At 34.4% G+C, this 13,404-nt stretch overlaps 1 protein-coding gene across 3 annotated transcripts in view; it reads right to left on the bottom strand.

Moving 5' to 3' along the window:
* HNRNPLL (heterogeneous nuclear ribonucleoprotein L like) overlaps positions 1 to 13,404 on the bottom strand; it is a 39,032-nt gene that overhangs the window by 14,665 nt on the left and 10,963 nt on the right. For 2 of the 3 annotated variants that reach the window (XM_069583523.1, XM_069583521.1), the window contains exons 2-6: positions 10,577 to 10,695; positions 6,454 to 6,691; positions 4,959 to 5,039; positions 3,066 to 3,167; positions 2,904 to 2,976 (exon numbers count right to left, since the gene is read on the bottom strand). In XM_069583523.1, the coding sequence (XP_069439624.1) occupies positions 2,904 to 2,976; positions 3,066 to 3,167; positions 4,959 to 5,039; positions 6,454 to 6,691; positions 10,577 to 10,695 (613 nt within the window). Of the gene's footprint in view, positions 1 to 2,903; positions 2,977 to 3,065; positions 3,168 to 4,953; positions 5,040 to 6,453; positions 6,692 to 10,576; positions 10,696 to 13,404 lie in introns of all 3 variants that reach the window. The other variant, XM_069583522.1, reaches the window with a different exon arrangement.

Here is a 13,404-nt window from a genome sequence, read left to right as displayed (position 1 = left end):
TCTTTCAAACGCTTAGACATTATTATGGTCCTCTCCATATTCACAAAGTCATTTATTTCTCCTCCAATCTAAACACTCACAGTTCCTTCTTCCCAGTATTATCATTTAAGTCTCACTCTATCAATCCAATCTGCTATTCTACTCGGCTAACATTCCTCTGCTCAAGAATGCCACCAAATGCTAAATGTAAGTGCTTATCTGATCTAAGAATCTTAAACCAAAACCATCACAAAGTCTTCATGGCTTAGTTTTACTGACAGTTAACTGTGTGCTATGAAAGAAAGAGCACTGAATTGGGAATCAATTAAGATTTCAACGTAACCACTAATTTGCTATATAATCATAGAAACAATCTTTATGTATAAAATGAAGAAGTTAAGAGTAGATGATCTCTAAGGTATCTTTCAGCCAAACATTGTCATTATTTCTCTTTAATAATTTCTCTTCAATAACTGGAAGAATGCACTAACATAAGGTCATATAAAGAAGTATGAGGAAGAGTCAAACACTGAATTTATCAATGTATAAACAGTGGTTTGTAAACTTTCATGGATTCAGTCTGAAATCTGATGGAAGCTGTGGACCTTTTCTCCCCTAAAAGATGCACACACACACACAAGTTTTGCTGAACATTTCTGGAGGGATTCTCCGGAGTCTAGGCTAAGAATTCTTTGCACTAAAATGTAAATTGACCTGAAAAGAACTTTTTGAAATGAAGTTATATTTATAAAGTCACTCTTGTTTTTGGTAGAAAAAGTTACAATTCAATATCAACTTGAATGGAAGCTGAAGTCACTACAAAAACAAAAATGAACTGCTATACGATATTTTGCTGTATAGACAAATATCTATCTGTAAGGAATCAGAAAACAAGGATTTTTTCCCTTTGAAAGTATAAACAGCTAACTGTTCTACCTCCTTTAATTATATTTCCCTATTTAAATTTCTATCTTACATTTCTAAACTTTCCTGACTATAATTCTTGTATAAAAATCTAATCTAAGCTGGCTTTTGTAAAACTCAGTTCTTTTAAAAAGAATAGAAATAAACACTGTTAAAATAAGAAGGATGTCCATAAATATTTTAAGAAACATTAAGAGAAAAATAACCAAACTTACTATTTCAAATGAGTTTAGAAAAAAACAAAACTGAATGTTCAGTAACTGTAACCTGACAGAAGTGAGAGATTTCTCATCAACCACTTGTTCTGTTGTTTGAGTACTAAGGCTTTGTTTTTCAATACTGTATCCAACTGTACCAAGCCCAGGCCAAGCAGATTTCTGTAAGTAGTAAAAAAATGTGGGGTCCAGCCTAAGCTGCATTATGAAACAAACTCGTTTGCAACCCCATGCATAAGGCAAGATGATTTCCTGAGAACTAAAAATTAAAGGGGTCAATCACCCGAAAGTCCTAAATATTTGAACATGCAAAGGATCACATTGTCTCTTTTTTTTTTTTTTGGCAACAGTACATGCACTATGGAGTTCCTACTGACCAAGATATTTCAGATGTATAAAAATTTTTCCTAGTTTATTGACTTTTACAGATATACTCATCTTGGTGAGGTTTCCCAACACATGGTTCAAACACTGATATTGTAGTTGAGATGTAGCCAATACTGCAGCCCCCTTGTTTTTACAAGATCCACATTTGATTTGTATATTCCAGAATTGCCACACAGTCAGTTGAACAATTTTATCATTCAAATCTATGCTCATGAAATCTAGCATTTATAAGTTATAGGTGAAAATGCATCTCAGATGAAATGCTCCTATTTTCAGATTTATAAAGTTTAAATATATTCTACCTTGAACAGACATGGTACTTTCACCTACATTTGAAAGGTCAAAATTTCTAGTTACACAAATTAACATGAATGATAATCTTAAACTGTTACAAAAAGTGACAACTTATAAACAGCCACTTTACAAAAATCAAACCACACAGAAAATCTTCTTTTACATATAATTCATCTTTTCATTATTATATTATTCAATGTCCACAATTGAGGAAAACAAAAACAAAAAAAGTAATCTTAGGTGCAGCAAGTATGTATCTATTTCTTTTATCTTTAATATCTGTGTGGATTGGTTGAGCATTATAATTCCCAAGACCTGTAGATAACTCTATTAAGGATTATATCCTCTATTAAGGATTCAATTAACAATTTGAATCTAAGCTGCTAACAGTTACAGCAATGGGCATTAAGATTTACAACATTGTAGATAAAATGTAGTATCCGTCAGTGAAAAGTTTTAAATTCTACAACTGAAACCTTAAGGGAAATCAAACCAATATATACATACAACTTGAATAAATGGGCACAGTCTATCATGGTATTCATCCCATGCAAGTCTGAAGTACTGTTAAGTGTCCTCCTTTAAAAACGTGGGGTGATGGTGCATGCAGTATGCAGTCAAGGTGAATTGCAAGTCTGAGTTTTCAGAGGGCTTTTTGCTGATGCCGATGTTGTGCATGATGAAGTGTAGAGTCAGCCTGCTGGAGTCCTCTATCCTTCTTAATGCCTCGTCCAGCTTGGGGGGAAAGTCCTTTCCATAGAGAAGCAGTGTGCAAGTTTGAAGTTTGTAAGGAATATTCTGAATCAGTTTCCTCTCCTCCAAAGAGAGAGAGCTGCTTGGAGAAATGCAAGTCCTTGAACTGCGGGCGTGCCTGTATGTGTGGGCTCCTTGTTGAACTAAATATACGTTAACTCAGTACATACCAGAAGGGGGCACTAATGTTCAAGGTTCTTTTCCAGCATTACAAGGCCTTTTGCAACAAAAGCTTCACCAACAAAGGTTTTCATTTGAATGAACTAGCTCATGTCAGGAAAAAGGAATCTAACTGCATGTAAAAATTTGACAGCAGATGTCAAGTACATCTAAAATGCATAAAATACTTACCTCGTCTTCCCAAATATGGTTTAGTGTAGTCCCAACTGTCATTGTCATTCCTGATAACATTTAGACGAGTTGGCTGTTAAGATTAAAAAGAAAGGACGTTCAAAATGTGTATCCAAAGCATAAATAACTTCTTTGGCAAAGTGTTGAAAAAAAAATATTTACCCTTGCATATTCAATTTTTAGTGTGCAACATCCAGCATATATATCTGCTCCGTTGAGAGCTGCTTTAGCTTTCTGGGCACACAGGACTGATTCAAACATAAGCTCTATTAAGGAAATTTGGTTTAAAGTGTCCAAAATTTATCATTATTCACTCCCTAAGAAGTGGACTAAAAAAAGTCAGAAATAACTTACTTCTGAAAATGCTTTATGAAACAAAATTTCTAACAATTTTTAGTACGAGAATTTAAGATCAAGGGTACCAAAGAAAACATAATGCAACCAAAGTATCTACATTAACCCTTCTAGGTCATCAGAAATACTTTATAAATTGGGGAGTGGGAGGGGGAAAATGGAGCATTCCCTATCAAAGGCCAGCTTGCTCTTTTTGTTTCGATTTTTGAAGCTTTTAAACTTTTGTTTTATATACAAAGAGCTAGTATTATTTCTGCCTAAGTTAGATGTCTGACTCATTGGAAAGACCCTGATGTTGGGAAAGACAGAAGGCAGGAGGAGAAGGGGATGACTGAGGATGAGATGGTTGGTTGGATGGCATCATCAACTTGATGGATGTGAGTTTGAGCAAGCTCCGGGAACTGGTGATGGACAGGGAAGCCTTGCATGCTGCAGTCCATGGGGTTGCAAAGAATCAGACACAACTGAACTGAAGTTAGATGTGCTGGATGATCCACTGAAGGAAGTTCACTCAGTCGACTTAATGAAGCCAGCGTCTTTCACATACTGGTGGAAACACTGACAGCACATATAGAGGCTGTATTTCCGGATCAGACCGTGCTGCTGCTGCTGCTAAGTCTGTGTGACCCTATGGACAGCAGCCCTCCAGCCTCCTCTGTCCACAGGATTCTCCAGGCAAGAATACTGGAGTGGGGTGCCATTTCCTTCTCTGTGCTGGATTGAGCCAACTGGGCAGGAGCAAGAACCCTTCTTTCTCTATTTTTACAGCTCGCTATCTTGAAATAGGAAATACTGTACTCTCAAAGTAAGAAGAACAGATAATTTCCTGTTAGGCAGTCCAGTGATTAGGAATCCACACTTCTACTGCCAAGGGCGAAAGTTCAATTCCTGGTTCAAGAACTAAGATCCTGCAAGCCACACAGCAAGGCCAAAAAAATTAAGTAGGAAGAATATTACGAAGAATCAATATAATAACGAAAGATTTTTATGTATTTCTGAGATGGTTGAGTTTATAATCTTTATCCTCATTTTACTGGCCTTTAAAAATTTACTTTAAGTTTCTTTAAAAAAAAAAATCAAACCACAAAAGTGGTAATAAAAAAAAAGCAAAAATACCTTGCCAGAGTAATATATATATTACCATTATATATCCCTACCTTTTTCTATGTATATACATGTACACATAGGTTAGGGTTTTATTTTTTATTTTTTAATGGGATTGTACTATATGTACAGCTTGCTCGTTTTACTCAATGTATATAACAATTTAACATAGAAAAGTAGGTCTTACATAAACCATGATCATTTAAAAGATTCAGTGAAAAAAGGAAAGAAATATTCTACTGATTCCAACGTTTTGATACTTCCAAACTATTTTAAAGAGATTCAGAAAAGTCCATTTGAGACAAATTTCAAAAAGGTACAAGTATACATATAATCAAACTGTTATTTTTTTTTTCCCATTAAAAAGGCAAAGCAAACTGTAAGATGGAGCACTAGATTACTTTACAGTAGAAGTTATCAAAAATGGTAAAATTCTCTGTGGGTACTGCAGTTTTGTTTTTAAACCTAAGACAACTAGATGGTGGGGGATAATAAATACTACTTGTTCTCAAAATTATTAAGCAGGAAAAAGTAACATCTATATTACACAGCATTCATACACATCAATAAAAAATTTACAAATAAAGGATATTCAACCATTGCTTGTATCCCATTTCTCTTGAATATTACAATACGCTGCACTTTTCCAACAGGATTGCATACAGTATATAAAACATCCTAGGAAGGAAAGAAAATAAGACTTCATCACATCTTATATTCAGAAATATAATAAAGCCAAACTCTGTTTTGTTTAACAACAAAAAAACCTGTTATGATGTCATTTCTATTAAGCACTAATTAAACTTCTAAAAACTGTTATACTTTAATAAATCTACATCTATTTCTTCACCTACACAATATACTCACATTAGAGAACTTCCAATGAAACATTTGAAAAGCATTATTACTTATAATCTCCTAAATGAATCCTCAAATTTTTAAGTACCTAAAAGAATCTCTGATAATACAATTAATAAACCAAAGCTATAACCAATTACATTTTTTCCCAAATATGACTCTGAAATGTTTAATATTATAATCACTTAAATTACAATAAAAAATATTTATTAAAGAGGAGTAGTACAACTCAGTATTTATTTTTCAAGGACAATGGCTATAGAAAAAAGACCCAGGGAGGATCATTTCTAAAGAGTTAAATTTCACCAAACAAGATGCCTGAATCTAACAAAGAACCCTAAATACCCACTTAGGAACAATTCTTCAACTTTCAAATTTTTTGAGTACCTACATTACAGAGCCACACCATTAGGTAACTAAGGATATAATAAACAAATCAGAGTACTTGTACTAGTTATATTCTTTTTCACAAAACACCAAATACTGTAAATATATTAATGGTGTTTATTAATAAGTCTATATAGATCACAAAAATAAATAGATACATAGTATCTATCTAAATTTGAATAGTATCTAATGCTTTAAAAGTTTATATTCAAATATCATATACTCTTACTAGAAATGGTACTAAATGAAGCGCCTCTTATTATGATATTTTATTCATTACAAAAATCAAGTGTCCTTATCACTAGTTTATTACTAAACAGCATGCTATTACTATAAAGTAGAAAACTCAACTGGTTCAGGACATGAATCCTTTCAAAATTTTAACATTATTTTTTTAAAGAGTGAAGAAGAGAAGTTTTTAACAAGCTATCTCTAAACAGTTTATAATGATAAATACATCTTACTATACCACGGGATTCTGTCACTACCTAGCAGATGCTCTTAGTGTTATGTGCTGGCAAATGAGTGACAGATTTCTTGGATCATTTCCAATAAGCCTGTCTATAGTTTATCGTCAGAAAGAGAGTTAACAGTGAGAGTAGTAAATAAAAGTAATGTGCCTATTTAATTATGACAACTGTGTTTCTGACCTCTTTACAACTTCAGTGCTTACCATGTCTTTGTTCATTAAACATGATAGTCAAAACTAAGATTACTTTTAATAATTCTTTTTTTTTAACCCAATATTTTCAAACATCTATATGGCAGTGAAGAAAACTACAGGTTAGTCACCCAAGGCAAATTCCAAAATCACTTTTAATTTAGTCTGTCTTACTAAAATACATACCACTGTAATTGGATAAAGAGGATTCTGAATCGAGAGCAGAAGAACTTTGTTGCCTCCTGATGGATCATCAGTATTTCCTGGCCGAGTGATCCTTTTGCTTGTAGAATAGTTGAAAAAAGCCTGCTGACCAGCTATGTACACAGGTTCATCTGCAGCAAACGTCACACATTCTTTGGCACTATCTATGTTCTCAAATTCCACCAGAGCCTGCCGTTTAAACGGCATCATCATCACATAGCTGAAGGAAGACAGGGAAAGAATACTTTACTATAGCAAGTTTAATTAACATTTTTCTCAAGTAAAAGCAGACTTCAATTAAAAATGTCTCAAATCATACAGGCTAGTAGTCTTCACTACCTACACCCAATGTTAGCAAACTCTTAAATTATCCAAATAAACTGTGGTATACCGGGTAGATGGTATATGTTTGAAAGGTCCTCTTGTGATTAAAAGCTTTTATGTACCTCATGCCCTCCTCAAGCACAATTCTGTTATCAGTTACTAATAATCCCATCCAGTTTATTCCTCAGGCTGCCACTTATAAGCAGCATTAAAAAATATCTGGAAGTCACAACTGTTGAAGCCCGTGGACCTAGAGCCTGTACTCCATAACAAGAGAAGCCACTGCAATGAGAAGCCCATGTACTGCAACTAGAGAACAGCCCCCACTCACTGCAACTAGAGAAAGCCTGCGCAGCAATGAAGATCCAACGCAGTCAAAAATAAATAAAGCAGTGTATACATGTCAAAAAAAACTAGAAATGAAGGGAGGTTAGCAAGAAATCAGAACACGCGGATAGGAACAGGGAACCATGTCCTCTATTCACAGAAACAAGGGCGTTAAAAATATTTTTAAACACAGTCAATGTGCTTTTTATAAGAGCAGGAGGCCAGAGAAATAACATGAGGTCAGGTACTCAGTGACAGCACTGCTTCTCAATCAGGCATCCAGGAACTAACTACACTTCAAAAACTGGCAAGCCATTTCTTAGTAAGAAACAGACCACTTTGTAGCCTGGCAAATTATGTAATTTCTTAAGAATTTCAGCTTCCTTGTTTATACAACTGGGAGCACGGCTGTCAAGATTACAGTTCCTGCATATAAACTGTTTACCTTGCCTCACTCATCCTTAGCATCTAGAAACAAAGAGCCTGGCACATGACAGGTATTCAATCAATACTTTGGTCTAGGAGGTTTATTAGCTTTCAGCCCACACCATTCAAAACTGAAGAATAAAACACAGAAACAGTAACGCCTAGGATTAGTTTTCCCAACTATAAATGCAAGATATAAATTTCAGGAGAGAAACATTCCTTTTAGAAACTCAAACTCCTAGTTGAGGTTCTAAAGTTTTGTATACAAAAAAACAGAAAACACCAGAATTAGGTCTATGCTAAAGAAATTTAAGAATAATAAATATTCTCCCTCTCACAAATCTAAGTTGGTTTAAAGCTAAGTGGTATCACCAAGTAAATATGTTAATAATGTCCTTTGGGTCTTTGGAAACACAGAAAAATCATAAAGGTTCAAAAAAATAAATTCTTTATTGGCCTATTATAATAGACTTAGCTGTTTGTAGTAAAAAAAAAAAATGCTTTCTATAAATACAATAAAAAGTAAGTTAGAAGCACAGAGTTAAATGCTACACAGGTTACCCAGGAAAAGTAGCATCATATAAAGATAGGGAATGGAAAATCAGAATGTCACAGGCATTTTATAATTCACTTAAATTCTAGGGTACATAATTTAAAAAAAAAGTTCAAAGTACTAATACAAGAAAGACTGGAAGACCAAAGACAGAAAAAATAAAAAGTCCAAAAATATGGTAGAATAGGTATGTTCAGCTTATAGCTTAAAACATACTTACTAATTTTTAAATAAAAACAAAAGGAAGCAAGAGATTTACTACATAAATCAGGTCTCCAAAGTTTTGTTTTAAAATTCAAACTGGTATAGCTAATCACTACCTAGTATCTTTTCCTTTAATGAAAGAGAGAAGGGAGGAAAAGAGACTTATAAGGATATATTTTTAAATATTCTTTTGATTAAAGACAAAAAATAGCAATTATCCTGACTTATTTTTAACATCTTACAGTTTCTTCTGAACTTCTTTCCTATACATCTAGTTTTTAAGTATAAACTTACTATATATCGAACTTGGTGACTCATCTTTTTAATACAAGTAGTTTCTGTAAAATCTTTATATTTGCCCTCACATATACCACCAAATAAATCAACAAACAAAAAAATATGGAAAGTTTCTATAAGTGTGACATTTTGAAGCAAACACCTACTCCTCATAGGAAGCTATTCAAACTTCTTTCAGCTTTGGTAGCAGATACCTCTTATTCAAGATCATTTCACACCAACTGAAACTCCTATTGTACGTATTTATGCCAATTAAGCTCTTAATTATACACTAATTTGTTCCAATTACTTCACCATTTTCTATCCACATAACTATGAATCTTGAGGGTAGAATGAGGTACTATGCAAAGTAACCAAACAAAATTCATATATGGAACACATTACCACAGACTAAATATCAAACAGTATAGAGTCTAAAAATTGACGAGCCACTCAAAGTGATTCAAATTAGTCACAGCCTTAAACAAACAGTTCTATTTCTTTAATCCCCAACATCTAGTTCATGGTCATAATTGACATCAAAATATCAATATAGTTATTATTTCCCTAAAGTTTCCAACTTCATTTGCTCACCAACTTGTTTTCTGACAATATTCAGTATTTCTTGGCTGTAAAAAAAATAACTTAAAAAGCCCTAAATATATAAGAACAGAAGAAAATAAAAATCCAGAGATAACCTCATTGTCTCATGGAGTCTCTTTATAACTCCATAAGACTACACACCACCTGGAAGTGGTGACTGGGTGAATCAATGTCAACATGCAAGTCTAAGTATCATGTAAGGAGTCTGCTTCAATACTATGTAATTCTCCAGACAAACTTAACTTCCAATATCCACTCCAAATGACTAAGAAGTGATATAGTCATCCTAGTGATACTTCAAGAAATGGACTTCTATTTATGCCCATGAGGTTTTCCAATTTGTACCTCCAACCATAAACAAAATGTTAACAGTGGTTTCTGAGGTCCATAAGTTAAGGGTAATAAGTTTGCTAAGTCATCCACCTCTCATTGAGGTCACCAAGAAATTAAGAAGATGCCATGATGGAAGGTATCACCTAACACTACTAATACTCCTTTGAAGAAACAATTCCTCTCTGTTGGAATCTCTGATCTCTCCCTCACCATCTTCTTTCAATACTCAAAACTCCACATACATTTTTATAAAATTGAAGCAGTCAAATGATCTCAGCAAATATATTGAAATTTCTCTCCTGTTTATATATTATGACTTAGTCTGTATAGTCTCTGTTGCCTATAACAAAAACCCCAAATAGAAAAAAAGTAATAAATTCTATATTATCCATAGTAAGAAAGAACAGCCAAGCATATTTCAATTTAGAAAGCACTTTTTTAAGTGTCTATTTTGGGCAGCAGATTCATTTTTCAAATCACGTTTTTCATGTAAGTCAGTCTTCTTAAGTATACACAGCTGCAAAGGAAGAGCATGACTGACTACAAAACACAAAAGGAAGGTAAGCTAGGATAAAACACTGACCACTCATGATATCACAGCAACTCACACTAAGCAAGTCACGCCTACCTTTTAGTCTACTCCCTTTTCACTGCCAATTAATAAACAGTTCAAAACAAACTACAATAAACAAACAAAAAAAAACCCAGTATTTAAGTACTACTATTTGAAACTCTGAAGATAAAGGGCATGATTAATTAACTCAATGGCTTAAAACAGTATTTAAGAAGGAATCATGGATTCATTTGAAAATCAGATGAAAGATGCAATAATTAGTGTTACACACAATCTGGTTGAGGAGTGAGATGGGATCATGATCCACAAAAATTCACCTCAGAAAAATTAAAAATTAATCTCAGAAAGACTAAGAAGGTTTCAAAGAAATACAGTTATAGGCAAAGAATATATTCTATGGCTAAGCATCAAGGCTTGCAGCAAGAAAACAAAGCCTGCTCTACTGCACTGTTTCCACATCTATATCGAGTCCCTGTTGGCCTTACCATATTGTCCCAAATTTTTCCAGGGCCTCCACAAGGTCTGCTTCCACCACAGATTCACAGAGTCCTCGAACATGGACAACGGGTGAAACAGAAACTTTATGATGACTTCCACCAGCCTCCTAGCAAGATAAAATAATTTATAGTTAGAAGTCTAAATTGCATCTTTTAGTAAATCCAACTCTGCATTAAAAAGCAAACACTTATATAAAAATCCCAAATCAAACTGCAATCACAAAAACTGAACAGAAAGTCCCAATTAATATAAGGGTATACACTCCATTTTTCCTGCAATATAGATTAATTATCATCTTTTGACCTTGTTTAACTGATTTTCTAGTTCCACCATAATTTGAAGTTACTCTATACACTTGACAACTTAAATTTATACAAGGTACCATCTTTGCTGAAGTACCAGTATGGATGTGAGAACCGGACCATAAAGAAGGCTGAGCGCCCAGGAATTGCTGCTTTTGAGAGACTCTTGAGAGTTCCTTTGACTGCAAGGAGATCCAACCAGTCCATCCTAAAGGAAATCGACCCTGAATATTCATTGGAAGGACTGATGCTGAAGTTGAAGCGTCAATACTTCGGCTACCTGATACAAAGAGCCTACACATAACAAAATACCCTGATGCTAGGAAAGATTGAAGGCAGGAGGAGGAGACAACAATGGATGAGATGGTTGGATGGCATCACCGACTCAATGGACATGAGTTTGAGCAAGCTCCGGAAGATGGTAAAGGACAGGGAAGCCTGGTGGGCTTTAGTCCACGGAGTCGCAAACAGTTGGATACGACTCAGCAGCTGAACGACAACAACCATCTCCTGCTGAACAAGGAGTACTCAAAAATACAAGCCTTGGAAATTCCCTGTTGGTCCAATAGTTAGAACTGGGTGTTTTCACTGCCAGGGCCTGGTCAGGGAATTAAGATCCCACAAGCTGCACAGGCACAGCCAAAAACAAATAAAAAACACAAGCCTCTCTGGGCTTCTGTGAAATACTGTGTATCTTTGAGTATGCCCAGCAAGAAGCTTTAAAATATACAGTCTTATACTTAATTTTAAAAGGGACCATGTAGGAGAATTAGCTTGAAAATGAAAATAGCTCTCATTTACTTATTGAAGTCCTATAAATCAAAGATTTATATATACAAATAGCCACTGGGCACCACTCTTACATCACTTCAAAAATGAAGCAACGTAAGTGTCCATCAGCAGATGAATGGATAAAGAATATTATTCAGCCATAAAAATGAACTTTGGGGACTTCCCTGCCAATCCAGTGGTTAAGACTCAATGATTCCACTGCAAGGGGTGCAGGTTGGATCCCTGGTCGGGGAACTAAGATTCCACATGCCCCAAGGCTCAGCAAAAAAAAAATATCTTGCTATTTGAGACAACATGAATGGAGCTCAAGGGTATTATGTGGAATCTAAAAAAACAATACAAACCTACAAGCAAAACAAAAACACAGACTCACAGTTACAGAGAACAAATGGATGTTGGGAGGGGAGGAATGTGAAATAGGTGAAGGGGCTTAAAAGGTACAAACCTCCAGGTATAAAATAAATAAGCCATGGGACATAATATACAGCACAAAAAACATAGTCAGTAATATTACAATAACTTTGTAAGGGGCTGATGGTTACTAGATTTATTACGGTGATCACTTCACAATGTATGCAAAGTCAATTCACTACGAAGTAGACCTGAAGCTAACACAATGCTATACATAAACTATCTTCCAATTAACAGTTTTTAAAATGAAAGGAATGAAACCCATGTGCAATTCATATCTAGAACCAAAAAATCTATTAAAGGAAAAGGTTTTTCTCCCACAAAAGGCAAGAAAGGTTTTTCCTTCTAATCTATAAGAGCACGTTTTACCATTAAAACTTAAGAATCATTTTAAGAAAATTAAATCCCTTTATGGCTATTTTTAAAGACCTACCAACTTTGCTTTATTATAAAGGCTGTTAGAAAATATTGTAACAGTCTTGTGCCCAACTAATTATCTAAAGATCTAATTTAAGTATATAAGTAACCATGAGATTACTCTGACACTCTTGTCAAAATTGAGTCCTTTGAAAATATTAATTCAGTCCTTGGAATTTCATTTGAATTGCTTATGCTGAGTCTTTTCTAAGGTAAAACCGATATTCATTACATGCCACTAAGTCTGAAACGAATCATTTTAACTGCACCCTACGTATACCTACATTCTATTAGCAGCCTAAAGAAACGAGACTGTTTCGGTGAAACTCAACAACCAAATGGACATTATCATCATTAAGCTCTTAAATACTACTGGATGACAATAATTCAGGAAGAAAGCTCTAAATAATACCTAAAAATCTAATTTAAAGACAACACAAAATACAAATAACAAGTTTTACTCTAAAAATAATTAAACAACAAGAAATAAGATAGCTATCTCCTTTGATCCTTAGAAATGAGCTGGCAAAAGTGAAAGTGTAAAATAAAACTCTACTGGTCTGGGCTCTTCAAAAAGTATCAAAAATTAGTGGAAGGAAGACTTCAGATTGAAGAGTAAAGACAGACAACCAAACGCAATATGTGAGGTTTCATTTTATAAGATAAAAATTGCTATAAAAGTCATCTTAGGGAAAACTGAAGAAACTGAATTATAGACAGGATATTAAATAATAGAAGTACTGGCCATCTGAAAAGTAAAAGCGGAACTTGCTCAGTCGTGTCCGACTCTCTGACCCCATGGACTATACAGTCCATGGAATTCTCCAGGCCAGAATACTGGAGTGGGTAGCCTTTCCATTCTCCATGGGATCATCCCAACCCAGGGATCGAAC

The sequence above is a fragment of the Ovis canadensis genome, chromosome 3, assembly GCF_042477335.2.
Source record: "Ovis canadensis isolate MfBH-ARS-UI-01 breed Bighorn chromosome 3, ARS-UI_OviCan_v2, whole genome shotgun sequence".
Classification (NCBI taxonomy): Eukaryota; Metazoa; Chordata; class Mammalia; order Artiodactyla; family Bovidae; genus Ovis; species Ovis canadensis.
The sequence above is the reverse complement of the archived record's forward strand: the minus strand, read 5'-3'. Positions and strand labels throughout refer to the sequence as shown.